This window comes from Ammospiza nelsoni, chromosome 10 (assembly GCF_027579445.1).
Source record: "Ammospiza nelsoni isolate bAmmNel1 chromosome 10, bAmmNel1.pri, whole genome shotgun sequence".
NCBI lineage: Eukaryota > Metazoa > Chordata > Aves > Passeriformes > Passerellidae > Ammospiza > Ammospiza nelsoni.
This window is the reverse complement of record NC_080642.1, coordinates 8571839-8585560: the sequence shown is the minus strand read 5'-3', so window position 1 is coordinate 8585560 and position 13722 is coordinate 8571839. Positions and strand designations below refer to the sequence as shown.

Below are 13722 nucleotides of genomic sequence, written 5' to 3'. Positions count from 1 at the left end.
GAGTGTTGGCCGTGGGCAGAACCTCAGCTTGGACAGGAGGCTCACTGCCTGCATCCTAATTTGGCAGCATCTGCCATCTGACCAGCAGAGGAGAGAAAATCTGACAGAGCCAAGCCGGCTGTTGGCGTGAGAGCCACGTAAACCACACAGAGAGAGCGGGGAGGGGAAATAATAATGATAAAAAAATATTCACTGAGCAACTCAGCTAAAGGAAACAGGCTGAGCAGAGAGGGCAGAGGGGGTTTCCTGCAGCCACAGGAGTGACCCAGGTGGGGTCAGTGGAGCCTCCCAGACCCCTGCAGCCTGCCATTGTGAAGGTCATGGGTGGAAGGCCCTATGGGCTGCTGTGCTGCATGGTCCAGGGGCTGGTGGCACACGCTGAGCTGAGCTGCAGAAACTGCTCCGAGCCCTTAAAGGTGCCACAGAGCTCTCACCATGACCTGGCCCTGAATTTGGTCCTCTCTTCCAAAAACACTGGGGCACACCAAGCACTGGTCCCCCTCAAAAGGATGTGTGAGAGGGCATGTTTGGGCTGGGGAGCCCAAGCACTGGGCTTCAGTGGTTCAGGATCAAGCAGCTGCTCTCTTCCTCTGGCCCATGGCGCCAGAGGGGGTTGAGAGGTGTCGCTGGTGATTTCCCAGTGTGGTTCAGGTTTGCAGGTACTGTGGAGCGACGTGAACGGCGTCAGGGCTGGCTGAACAGTGAGTCAAAGCCACTTCAATCCCGCACAGCACAGCAAGAGCCTGGTCCCATTAGTCAACGGGAAATTGGCTCCCAATTTTGCTGGCCTGGGAAGTCACCCTAAGGCCTGCTTTATCACTGTCTGCAGCGCTAGGAGTTGTCCTCTCCTTACCTTCAGCTGGGCAAAATCAAGGCAAGGAGAAGGAGCCCAACTATGCTCAGCAAGTGCAGCCAGCCAGGCTTGACTCCACACAGAAGCAGAAGTCCCAAGGTAGAGTGGGATCCCAGGACAGGGAAAGATTCTTACTCCTTGGACAGGGCTGTGAGCATCGTTCTGGCTGCCTCCTCCCTGGCCTGCACGTCTCCTCCCAAGCACACCCTGAGCTGCAAAGACAAGCAGTCCCCTACCAGCAGCCCTCCCATCACCTCCACAGAGGCCCAGCAGCTCACTAGGTGTTTGAAGCCCTGGCAAGGACCCATCTGGAGCTGGAGACCTCTCTCTCACGGTGCTGAGGCTCAGGAATGCGGCATGCATGGTCTGAGGCCAGCGAAAACGTTTGAACTCCCCCCTTAAGAGGCCCAGAGAGCCCGTCTCGCGCTGTTGAGCGGCAGACGCGCGCGGCAGCGATGGCTGAGCCAGAAAAGGGGGGGAAATATCAAAATTCTTTCAAGATGAAGCCACTGGGGAAGACTCAATCCTCTCCACCAATAAGCTCCACTTTGAATGCTTTCCCCTTAGAATACGTGGACTGATGGCTTTTATCAGGATACACTGGCAATATAAGATGCCAGCTCTTTGGCCCGATGAGGAGAAGGCAGCTCATGCAAGTCCAGAGCATCCTGGAAGAAGGCAAGGGAGAAGAGTTAGTAAAGACACCCACACAGCCTTGCTGCAAACAGAAGAACCTGTTCTGCAACGTGCCCGTGCTCTCTGTGAGCTATGCACACCATGGCACCATGTCTGCAGGAGCTCAGCAAGGGGCAAGTGGCCTGGACCAGCCTTATGTGGCCCCTCGCCCCACACTGAGCTCCTGCAGATGCCATCAATGGCTGGACCATTTGCCCCAGGATATGGCTTGGCTTCCACCATGGTGGCTGCTAACAGTGGTGCCAGGTGCCTTTTTTCCCCCTCACTGCCATGCTTTTCTCCTCTGGAAGGAAAGCTAGCTTGTTTAGAGATGCACTTTTAATCTTAGAGACTGCCTGCTATTCAAAAAGCGACCATAAGGGGCATCTCTGCATATTTTAATTTCTTTCTCAGTTTTGAAGATAATTACACCAGGAGTGAGTGGCCTTGCGTGCTCCCCATTCAAGCACCTATCGGTACAATTAATCCCAGCACTGTTCTGAGCAGCGGCACAAAGGGCCTTTGGTGTAAGGTCCTTTATCTGGGAACAAAGAGCTGCCTGTGGGAGAGAACCTGAGGTTGCACTTTTCCCGCTGACAAGCGTTCTGTACACAAAAGCTGAGCCACAGGAGCGCCCTGTGAGCGCATCAGGTCTGGGAGACCCCGCAACACATTTTCTTGAAGCATGTGGCTCACCCAGATCCCTCCTCCTCCTGGAGGGTTCTTCCCCCGCTGACCCCAGCTAAACCCTGTAGCCATCCTGCTCCCAGGCATGGGATGTCCCTGCTCCAAGGCCAGGGGACTCCTCATGCTGCCTGCATTTGGGAAGCTCTCCCATCCTGCTCAGCCCACGTGGATGGAGCACAGCACAGACAGAGCTCTGGAGCACAGGAGGTGGCGTGCTGGGAGGTTTCGGCACTTGGCAGCCCCTTGTGCCGGAGCTGCACTGCAGGGAGGAGAGGCTCTTGCTGATGCAGCCAAGAGCCAGGAGAGCAGGGAGGAAGGCTGCAGCCAGCGTGGGAGGTATCAGGCAGGGAACCAGCAGGCACCCTCGGTGGTCAGGGGGTACCCGTGGTGGAGGTGCCAGGCATGGGGTTTGTGAGCCTGGGGAAGGTTCTGGCAGGAACTATTTGCTAGTTCTCTCTGCAGGGATGGGAATGGCAGCACTGCCAGCATGCTGTACAACTCACACGCCCTCATTCTCCCCCAGGAATCCCATCTCTGCCAGGGACCCCCTGCATACCCCCTAGTGCCCAGCGCAAGGCCAGGGGGCTGTGCTGGTTCCACCCTTGCCCTCCCTGACTGTCAGGCCGGGCAGGCCAGGCAGTGCGGTTCAGCCCAAGGGAAGGGCTGGAGCACTCCCTATCACCACCCACGCTGGGAACCTGTCCTTATGACAAGCAGGGCGCCTGCTGCTCCCCAGCGCCGAGGGGGGAGACGCGAGGCTGCCGTGGGAGCTGGCCCCCCACCCCAGCCCTCGCCAGGGGGGCACAGGGGCTCTGACCCACATGCCCACCAACGTCCACTTGTCCCAGGTCCAAGGCAAGCCAGCAACTTGTCAATGAGCTGGGAACAAAGGGAAGAGAGGAGGGGAAGAAAGAAAAAAAGGGGCCTGTATCACAGCTGTGGCCCTTCATGCCAAGGGCGTTTGGCCCATCATCAAAGGGGATTGGATTTGCTGAGGCAAATGATGACACATCCACTTCAAGCGGGGCAGGTTCTGCCTGCTGCTGGAGGCGAGCCATCGGAGTGAAGAAGTACTGTGGGCACTTAATAATAGACTCATTATTTCTGCATTATGGCAGGGCCCAGAGGCCCAAACTGAGATTAAGGCCCCTCTGCGCACACAGGGCACATGCACACACCAAGCCAGGCAGCCCCTGCCCAGAGAGCCCAACCAGGGGTGGGCAGCACTGCCAGTCCTGGCATCACTCACCACTGCCAGTTCCAGCCCTGCCAGAACCATGGTAAGCTCACAGCAGGGCCCATAACTCCAATTCCAACGATGCTCCAAGGATGCATCCTTCATTTCCCAATCCCACACCTACACTGGGGTATTAACCTCAAGCCAGGAGACGGTCCCATGGCTCTGAGCCACTGGCCTACTGCATCTCTCTCACAGTCCTCCCCATCCAATCCCAATGTCCTGCACCTTCTGCATTGGCCAGATCCAGACCCAGATCCAGATTCCAGATGAGTGGGAGCTGCCTGGCACATGGGGTGGAGGGGGACAGGAATGCTCCCTCCATCCAGCCCTGCCCTGTCACCAGCCCACCATCCGCTAGCTGGCTGGAGAGGGTTTTCCGGCCACGTGCTCCTCACCAGGAGCTGTTTCCTGATGGCTGCGAGACAGATTGAAGCATGTGAGAGAGGACAGGTGCCAGCTCTGCAAAAGGCAGATCAAGTGGCAGCGGCTGGGATGCAGGGAGGGTGCTCCCTTCCGCCTGGTCACGCACTGGATCAAGGCAGGAAGAACGGATTTCTGCTGTTTTATGAGCAGAGCCATGCCAGGCCGGGCTCCAGCACCCGCCAGCATCACACTGTGTGCACCCCCTTCTAAACCACAGCACTTGGAGCCTTGGACTTCTGCAGGACAGCAGCTTCTGCCCTCCAGCTGCATGCCAAGGACACGTGCAGCCCGCTGCCCAAAGCCTGCCAGGTCCTGCTGCCAGGCCCTGGTCCTGCAGAAAGGCTGTACCAACACTGGGAGAAAACGGGAGCCAGCTGCCCAAGCCCAGCCCTGCACTGCAATTACTGTTCTATTAATACCACGGGGATTTCGGATGTCAGACCCCAGCGTGCTATGCCAGGGTCAGCCTGGCCAAGGAAGAGCTGCCATCCCTGCCCACGTGGTGGATGTGGATGTGCCCTGGTACTTGCTGCTTCAGCCTGCCTAGGGGGAAAAGATGCTTTTGCTGTGCCAGGCTGTGTGCAAAGGGGAATGGACAGATCCCACAGACAGCCTCTCAGCCTTGCTTGCTGCCAGACTGCCCACTTGGGAGAGGAATGTCCCTGCCTGGCCCAGGGGAAGGGGCTGCCCTCTGCAGCTCTCTGCCATACGGACAATACGACCAGCTGTGCCAGGCCGGCAGGAGCTCTAGGGCCAGCAGGCAGGACAGATTTATAGGTCGCCATCCCCAGCAGGAATGGCCATGCTGCTGTCCTCTGCTGCCACAGAAATAACTCATCTGATCAGAGGATGCCAGACCTGTTCGAGCCACAAATGCCATTGACTAGGACACGGGCAGCAAATCAGCCTGCAAAGCCACCCTTGTTTCCAGAACATGTTATGATGGGGACACTCCTGCCACTTCTCTCTGCGACCCCACTGCCCTGTGGCCATGGTTTCATGGGCCAGGGGTCCCCATGGGGCCACCAAATTGAGCTGGGCTGGTACGGGTGGATGGAGAGCCCCTAAGTCCCCAGGGGACCCAAGAAAAGGCGGTCGGTACTGCAGACCTGCCTCCGCAGGGCAACTGCTTGCGTCAGGCTGAGATCCAAAAGGCCCCTCTCTCCCTCCAGCTCCATTTTTTTTCCAGGTTGTACTTTTGGAAAGTGCCCAGAGAAAGAGTAATGATATTTAAAAGAAAAAAAACAACCACCCCTTCCCCAAAAAAGGTTACTCCGTGCACATCCAAAGGCTCGCCCCACAGACGGGTAGCTTGGCTGCCAAGCTCCATCCCATCCCGGCAGCGCAGAGTGGGAGTTTCTGCCAAGATCTCCCTCCTCTCTACTGCCTGGGGCAGTTACCCAAATCTCCACGCTGCTCTCTGCTCACTTCCTCAGCTCTCTGAGAGCACCAAGCCCATCTGGAACTGCTTAAACCCAAATACTGCCCCCCCCCTCCCTCCTCCACCTCCCCCACCCCCAAAGTCAGATTCTTCCAAAGTTAAAACAAGCACAGAGTCAGGAGGGGGTGCCGGGCCGGGCTGACTCGCTCCTTCATTTCGGTTTAATTTCTGGGGAACTAGAATAAATCTGTTCCTGGCGATCGTTCAAGCCCTGCACATTTTTCTCATTAATAAAAAAAGGCCTTGGATAGCACGCCGCGTGTGCGTGCCCCCCTCCCCGCGGGGTCCCCCTGCGCCCCAGCCCTTCCTGGGCAGGTACTGAGCACCTGAGAGACGAAGCGCTGGGCTCAGGGGACATGGGGACAGCAGTGTCCCTTCCCTGGGACAGGGATGGATTTGCGCAACAGCCACACCTCACAGAGGAACAGGGAGGCTCAAATCCCCCTGCAGCAGCTGCTGGGCAGGAGAATCCTGGGGGAGGGCTCCCCTGGGAGGGGACATCCCACTGCCCACCCCTGCAGCCCCCGCAGGGCCCCCGGGGCATTCCTGGGGAGGGGGCCCAGAAACAGGTGTTTGTCAACAGCTCCTGCCACATGCATGAGAAACGTGAGGCCCTGCAGCGCAGCAGGGCTTAGCAATGGGCAAAAATAAAATAAAGAGAGCCCCCCAGCAAAACCCTCCCCCCTGTCCCAGCCGGGGACCCTCAGCCAGCACACGCTGGCACATGCGTGGAGCTGGTGCTCGGCCCTGCGCTGCACTCCAGCCTCTTCTCAAGATGGCTCCCGCTCCTCTTCAGCGGGGCGGCCACGCGAAGACAGCACTGGTCTTGCTACCTCCTGGCTCAGGCAGCACAGGCCGGAGGGCTGAGCTGCACCGAGGGGAAGGTGGGCACCAGGGGAGGGATGCAGCCCCTCTGGGAGTGGTGGCAGTGTGGGAAAGGCATGTGGCCCTCCAGAAAGGGGATGTTGCCCCTCTCCCAAGCTCAGCGCCATGACTGCTCCGTGGTGATGCTGAGGGTGGGTGACAATGGTCCCCAAGCGTAGGAGGATGAGGCTTCACCAACAGTGCCAAGCCTGTCCTGTCACAGGCAGGATGCCCACCTGCCTTCCCTACAAAATGGCTCCCACTTGAGGCTCAGCTCTGCGAGGGAACAGCCCCTGCCCCACAGCCAGCACCGCCCAGCCAGAGCACAGGGCTGGGTTTGGAGCAACAACAACAACAAAAATGCAATAAAAAAAACCAAAACATGACTTCAAATGGGATGGTCCCAGTCGGGTGGGAGTGTCACTGCAACAGGCTGCCTGGCCTCCAAGATGGCAGCCAATCCCTTGGGGCATAGGGCTCTGCAAGGAGGTTCCTGCCCATGGAGGGGCACCACCATCTCCCAAACGCTTCATGGGAACATGCTGGACCCAGAAACAACAGCAGCTCATTATGGTTTCAACCACTGAGAAGCTTGCGGCAAAGGCAACCACCAGCTCCACCGCAGCCCTTGGGTAGAGTCCCCCCTTTCCCAGGGTTCTCCTCCGGGGGAGGCTGACACCCACCCTGTGGTCTGCACCAGCTGGGAATGGGGATTCCGACCCCGGGGCCACCCCAGCACCCTTCCCCCAGCGCGGCTCCCAGGTGGAGACGCTTAATCCCGACAAACCAGTTTGACTCAGCACAACAGGAACAGCTACAATTTTAAAAACATGCAAGTCTGTGATTCAGATTGCTGGGGCTGTTTTAATTAAACGCCAAGCTCCTCTGCTCCAGCAGCAGCAGCAAACGGCTCACGGAAAGAAAATGCAACAAACTGGTTTCCCCAAATATCTCTTGCAGTAAGTCATCATAACAAAACAAGGAGTTTCGGTTCATTCCTTAAAAACCAGAGGCCGCTATTCCCAATTGCAAGGGCTGGGCAGGCATGGCCTGGCAGCCACAGCCTCGCTGTACACTGAGGGAGAAATGTGGGGCTGCAAACAGATCCCGGTGCTCCAAGTTTTCCCTCTCCCCAGCTCTCCGCATGCTCCGCCTGACACAAAGGAAAGCCCTTCTCCTCCCCTCCTCGGCAGCACGGATGGCAAGGCTTCCTCGAGCGCAGCTTTTACCGAGGAACAGGAGATTTAATGAATCCAGCGAGTGTTGCAGAGCCCCACGATTCGCTTTCCCTCACAGCCCTACCCCAAGCATCCATAAAACAGCAGGGCAAACTTCACCCATTGCCCCACCAAGAAACATGTCATTTCTGTGAAAAGTAATTAAACAGAAAGCAAATCTCTCTGCCAAGAAAATACCAGGCAGCTCCAGCAAAGGGGTCAATTAAGCAGGGGTTTGCCGGTGCAGAGAGGAGCGTGGTCAATCTGTGTGACACCCAGTGGGGGTCTGAGGGGTGTCACTGGGCAGAGCCGGTGAAGAAAATCCCCCCTAGAAATCTTGCTGCTTTGTGGGGTTTGGCTATTTCACTAGAGCCCAAGTCTGCTCAGGACTACGTGCAACAAACTGCAGTGCTTCTGCATGGGAGTTCACAGGGAAGCACGTGGGAAACTCCAAGTTTAAATGGAGTCCTGAATCTGGAGAGGCTGCTCAGAGCAGGAACAGTCTGGGAGAGTGGCTCCTAGGGAGAGCAGGTCCCTGTCCCAGCCTACCCGCACCCCCAGGGCAACAGGCAGATCCAGTCTGTGCCTGTCCATGCTCCCTTGGGCCAGGGTGTTTTGAAGCCTGGGGTTTTAGCCCTGGATGGTCGGCAAGGGCCCGTAACGCGGCACATTCCCCATGCTGTTCCACCGCGTCCTCTCCCCACAGGGCCTCTGCTCCCACAGCCCCGCTGGGACAAACTTCTCGGCTCAAACCCCTGTGCTGGAGAAAGGATCCGCTGTTGCCCCTGGATAGAGCATTCCTTCTGCAGCCGGCCCGGGGACTGCTGAACCGGAGAAGAAAAACACATTGTGACTTCAAACAGACCCAGCGCACTTACAGGATCTGGAGAGAAACCATTTTCTCCTCGGCAGCACAAAGCCCTCACTGAGCTGCTGCCGAGCGCGGCTTTTCTCCTCCACCCCCGTGGGGCCTTGTAAAGAAACCCAGCTCCCCGCCATCCCCTGGGGAATGGGGAGCGCCATCCAGCCCCAAAGCCCCCTGCCCTTCCAGCCCGGCACCAGCCACAAGCCCGGCCCTTTGCACCTCGGAGGGGACGGTAAAGTGGCCGGGTCTGGGGACTGCTCGCTGCCGTTGTCTGCAGGACGTGCGTACAGATTTATGGCCACGCCAGATTTATGATCAGCACTAAAATATCCAAACAAACGTGCACATGAGATTTACAGTAACCTCTGGAACGCGCCAGTCCCCGTCAGGAAGCAGCGGTGAGTGTGGAGAGAAATGCCAAACGTAGCAGAAGAGCGGGAGCGGGAGCTCGCTGACCCTGATGCAAGCAGCGGCTTCCCTAAGCTGCAGAGGCAGAAGCCTCTCCAGGCCAGCTGCAACTTTCCCTCCAGCTCGAACAAGAGCAAAGGGAAAAAAAATAATTAAAAAAAAAAAAAAAGAAGAAGAAAAAAAAAAAAAAAAGAGAAAATCCCACGAGGAATCAGGGCCAGCCCAAAAACTGCTGGGCAGCTGCCAGCCAACCCTGAAGTGGTCCCACCGGGCTGGCACCCAGCTGGGCCCTGACCTCTCAGACGGTGCGTTCAGCCCCTGACCTCTCCACACATTTGGGAAACTGAAAAAACCCAGTGACTCCTCAGCAGGGCCTGTTTATTTTCTCTCCATCCGTCTCGTTGCACTGCTCCATCCCCAGACGGCAGCGGGGGAGAGGCAGGAGGGACTGTCCCCAGGTGATACACACCGGTGCTGCCAGCCCCCACGCCAGCTATCCTTCCCAAATTCCTAAACCGCTGATGGGAAGCAGGTTGCGAGAGGCTAGCTGCAAGCGTGGGGCCCCGCCGGGCTCCCTGCCCACAACTTCATCCCCCGGCACCTCTCCAGAAGGCAGGGATGCCCGGGCGGGTGCTCCCCATCCCGCGAGGGCTGAGTGCCGGGGGCTTCTGCCTTCCCCTCCAGCCGCGGGGTTCCCGCTGAGCAGGGAGTTTACGGACCCGGCAGGCCCACAGCTCTGATTCCTACCGCCTATAAAGGACGAGGGGTTTAAATTTTTTTTTCCTTTTAAAGAAAAAGAAAAAAAAAAAAAAATAAAAAAAAAAAAATCGCACGGATCGAGGATGAAAAGGAACGCGGACAACAAGCAGCCCCCAAACTTTCTACAAAGCCCAAAGCTAGAGGAAAGACGTCCCCCAGGCACCGCAGCGGGGGAGGACTCCTGCCCACGGCCACCCCCGGCGCCGCGGCCCGAACCTCGCAACGCGGGGCGACGGCAGCGGGAGCCCGAAGCACGACGCCGCCTGCGAGCAGCCCCGCCGCCCCCTGCCCGGGCACGGCACCCACAGCTCCGCTCCGATGGGGGATCTCCCTTCCCTTCCGTCCCTCTCTCGCCAGCCCCCTCCCGCCGCTCCAGCAGAGGGTTCGGTTACCGGACACCGGAACGCCGCCGCCTCGGCACTCCGGCTGGAGCCTCGCACACTTTGTGCCGAGACAAAAACCCGTCCGGGCCCCCTTCTCCTCCTTCTCTCCAGTGCGACCCGCCTTGCCCGCTCGGGAACCCCCGGTACCCAGCGGGGCCAAAAGCCTCTTTCCTCGCTCAAAGCTGCGGGCGCAGCGGCGCTGCCCCGCGGACCGGGGCTCACTTTCCAAGGGGGAGAGAATTACTCCCCGTTCTATTCCCAACTCCATCGGAGCTCGAGGGTGGGCGAGCCGCGGAGCGCAGACCCGCTCGGGGGTAGATGCGGCACGCGTGGCCACTCGCCCCGGAGGTCCCACGCTGGAGCCTCGGGGGTTAAGGCAGCGGGCGCGGCGAGCCCTGCCGGAGAAGGGATGGAGCCGGACACGGCACACGGACACTCCTTCCGCGGCCCCACCAGTTCTGGCACGCCAAGAGCTTCCACTGAAAGAAATATTAATTTTCCAGCCCTCTCGGTCGTGGCGAAAAGCCTCGAAACGTGAACCGAGTATCCAAAGAGGCGCCGCTCCCTGCCAGCAGCCGCCGGCCGCGGATGCCGCGGCTCTGCCGCGCCGGGCTCGGTTCCACGGGGCGTTGACTCTGAAACCTACTGAGGGCGGCTGAGCGCTGGGAACGGGACTGCGGCGAGCGCTCCGCGGGTACAAACGGGCATCCGCGGCGCGACGGCCAGTCGCGCTGAGCCGCGACGGGCCTGGGACATCCCGGAGGATGCGTGCACCCGTGCGCGGTCGCTCGGGCCCCGGTGCGGCGGACGGGCACGCCCGCCCGGTACTCACCCTCCAGAGCGCGGCGGCCACCGGGGAGCAGCAGGAGCAGCAGAAGGGGGAGCAGCGGCGGCGGCGGCGGGGGGGCCCCCGGGCGGGCCGCGGCCATAGCGGGGGCGGTGCGGGCGGCCCCGCCGGGCAGTCCCGAGCTCGGCGCCACGCGCGGCTCCTCTCGCCGCCGCGCCACGCTCGCGCTCTGGCGCCGCCGCCGCCGCCGCCGCCGCTGAGCCGAGCGGGGCGGGGCCCGCCCGCCAATCACCCCGCCCCTGGCAACCCGGCGCCCCTGGCGACGGCGAGCGCGGCGCCGATTGGGCCGTGCGGCGGCGGGGGGCGGAGCCTCCGCGGAAAGATGAATCGGAGGGGGCGGGCACTGGCCGGCGCGCCCCCGTGGCCCCGCCCCCTGGCGCGGCAGGCGCAGGGCAGGGAGCGCGCCCCACCCAGCGGCCGCCCGCGGAACTGGGCTCTTAAAGGGGCCGCGCGCTCCCGCCTGCCCCGCACAGCCTCGGCCCGCGCCGCCCCGGCCCCCGCCCCTCCGGGTGCGGCTGAGTGCGTGATCCTGGTAGAGTGGGTGATGAGGGGAGCGTGAGCCCCTCTGTGCCACAGTACTGGCAGCCTGGTTTACCTGGCTGTGCCACCCATTGCCATCCCATTCTCTACTGTCCCATTCCGTCTCTCACTCATCCCACCCTTGGCCAACCCATCTCACCCCATTCTCCCTCAGCTCATCCCATACATCCCATCCTGCTCCACTTATTCCATCTCATTGTATCATACACCTCCCTACCTCATCTGCACCACAATTCCCACCAACCAAACAGGGATGAATGCTGTGATCCTGGCTATGCTGAGACCATGCTGACAGCACCCTGATGTGACCTCTCCCAGGACCCCTACCCCTACCTACAAGGTGCCTTGCCCATCACATTCCTGGTGGGAGAAGGTGCTGGTTACCGTGCATGCAGCCACAGCTTACAAGCCTGTTAGTGCCTCAGTTTTCTTTCCCCTCTGTCTTTACTTTGCTATGGGAAGGTTTTGGAGCCTTGTCTGGGACAGACTCTGCTCCCTCAGGATGGTGTGTCCACACACATTGTCCTGGTGGCTGGAGCTGGCACTTCCACGTCCTTCAGGACAGACACATATCTGCCATGATGGATGTGGGACATGGACTGCCACCTTTGCTGGCCCTCTGTGTTGCATCTGCCCCTCAGATACCTGGGGAGGCTTCACTTGGGCTTAGCAAAATCCTGCAAGTCCCTGCTGTTGGGGAATGCTGATGCCCCCGGTCCCTGGGAGCGGCTGGAGCTCCAGCAGGTCCAGGGGCAGTGGGGTGCGTGGCTGGTTCCTTCTCCCTGGGCAGCCTTGTGCCCCTGGCAGAGCCATCTGGGCTGTCCCTGCAGACACCTGCCATCTGCAAGTGGCACCTCCCCACAGTGCTCCTGCCCCAGAAACCTGCCCCAGAAACTCCCTTGCCGTGCAGCCCCAGCCCTGGCCCCATGCTGGTGCAGCGGGGAGGCTGCAGGACCGCACTCCTGGCCACGCTCCCCGTGGCTGCTGGCAGGAGCAGGAATCTGGGAGGTTATCAGGGCTGCCTGTGGCTGACCTCTCCTCTGTGAGGACAGACACAGAGCACTTCCATATCCCCTCTGCCTTCTGCTGCACACTCCCACCAGGGCTGTGGATGGGCATTTTCCTTCCATGTCCTGGAAGGATTTGGCTTCCCAAGTCCTGGCCAGAGAGGCTAGCACACACCTGAGCTCTGCCTGGGCAGCTGAAAATTTGGAGATGACTGACTCCTACTGCAGGAATGCTGGCATCCTCTGGGAGCTGCAGGGAGTCTCACCAGAATGCTGTGCCCTGGGGATTGCCACAGTGCCCCAGCAGCACTGGGCACGGTTCCTGAAGGAAAAGTCATGACCAAAAGAGCTGGAGTGCTGATTAAAGACAGGACATATGATGGTGATAAATCTCTGTGAGGTACAGGAGATGCAGCAAGTGGGGCATTGCTCTCTTCAGGTAATCAAAGCACCAGTAAGGGGATTGCACTCGTGGAAAAGGCCAAAGTTTGAGCAAAGAAGCAGAAGTTGTTGGTTTGCACATGCTGTCACTCAAGGGGATAAGCAGCAGAGAAGTGAGTGATGAAGCTGGCATCATTAACACATGCATGGGGGTATAATTCAGCATCAGTGGGGAAGGAGAGGGCTAGAGGCTGGTGGAGATGCTGAGAATCTTAACCAAAGGCCAGGCTCAGGGTGGGAAGATTTGCTGTCTCCCTGTGAAGTCACTCTCGGGAAATCCCCTCCCTGCCGGCTTAGTGAGATGCAGAAACCTCGTTTATTCTGCAATTCCAGAGGTCTGAGTTACCCAAGCACAAAATTTCTGAACGGAGCACATGGGGAAATTGCTTATTCACACTTGAATAACTCAAAAATGGCTGAACCAATTTTACTTAAACTTTCTCCAAGAATTCCCCTTGGAGCCAAGCCATGCCTGGCAAATTTCAGCCCGAAAGGAATTTATTTCAGAATAGGATGAGAAATTGGAGCAGGCAGCGGGGGTGCGCGGGCTGGGGGAGGATGCACCACACAATCGCGTCGCTCCCCACGTGCTGTAATTAATGAGCCCCGCTCGCTCCCTCCGGGCTGGTGCTGCCAGCCGGCCTCTCCCCGGGGCCTGCGGCTCCCTGGTGCCTGCGGGGCTCGGGATTTCAGGGCAGCTCGCCGGCCAGGGAGCCCTGGTGGCCGCCTGTGCGCTGCAGCTGGTGGGCAGCCCGGGGAGCAGCGCTGGCAGGGCTCCGGAGCCTGCACAATACCAAATAGCTGTGGTAACTGCGTGGTATTTGCTGGCAGGGGCTGGGTGCTCGGTGCCAGCCCGCCTGCTTGGGCACGGACTGGGGCTGGGGATGGCGCTGCTGTGGCCCCCGAGGGACGGGGTGATGGCGTGGCTGGGGAGAGGCATTTCTGTGTAAACACGGACAGATCCCAGCCACACAATGTCCCTGTGCATACGCTCAGCCCTGATCCTCTCCCTGGCACCTTGGGCAGACGGCTGGAGCTGGATAGGGCTGCAATGAGCACAGTGCTGGCAAGA

General features: G+C 59.6%; 1 protein-coding gene across 2 annotated transcripts in view; it reads right to left on the bottom strand.

Annotated features, from left to right (window-relative positions):
• The window catches only part of EPHB3 (EPH receptor B3), a 28657-nt gene extending 17855 nt beyond the window's left edge, over positions 1-10802 (bottom strand). For both annotated transcript variants that reach the window (XM_059479041.1, XM_059479042.1), the window contains exon 1: positions 10648-10802. In XM_059479041.1, the coding sequence (XP_059335024.1) occupies positions 10648-10744 (97 nt within the window). In that variant the 5' untranslated portion in view covers positions 10745-10802. The remainder of the gene's footprint in view (positions 1-10647) is intronic.
• Between the last annotated feature and the right edge of the window lie 2920 nt (positions 10803-13722).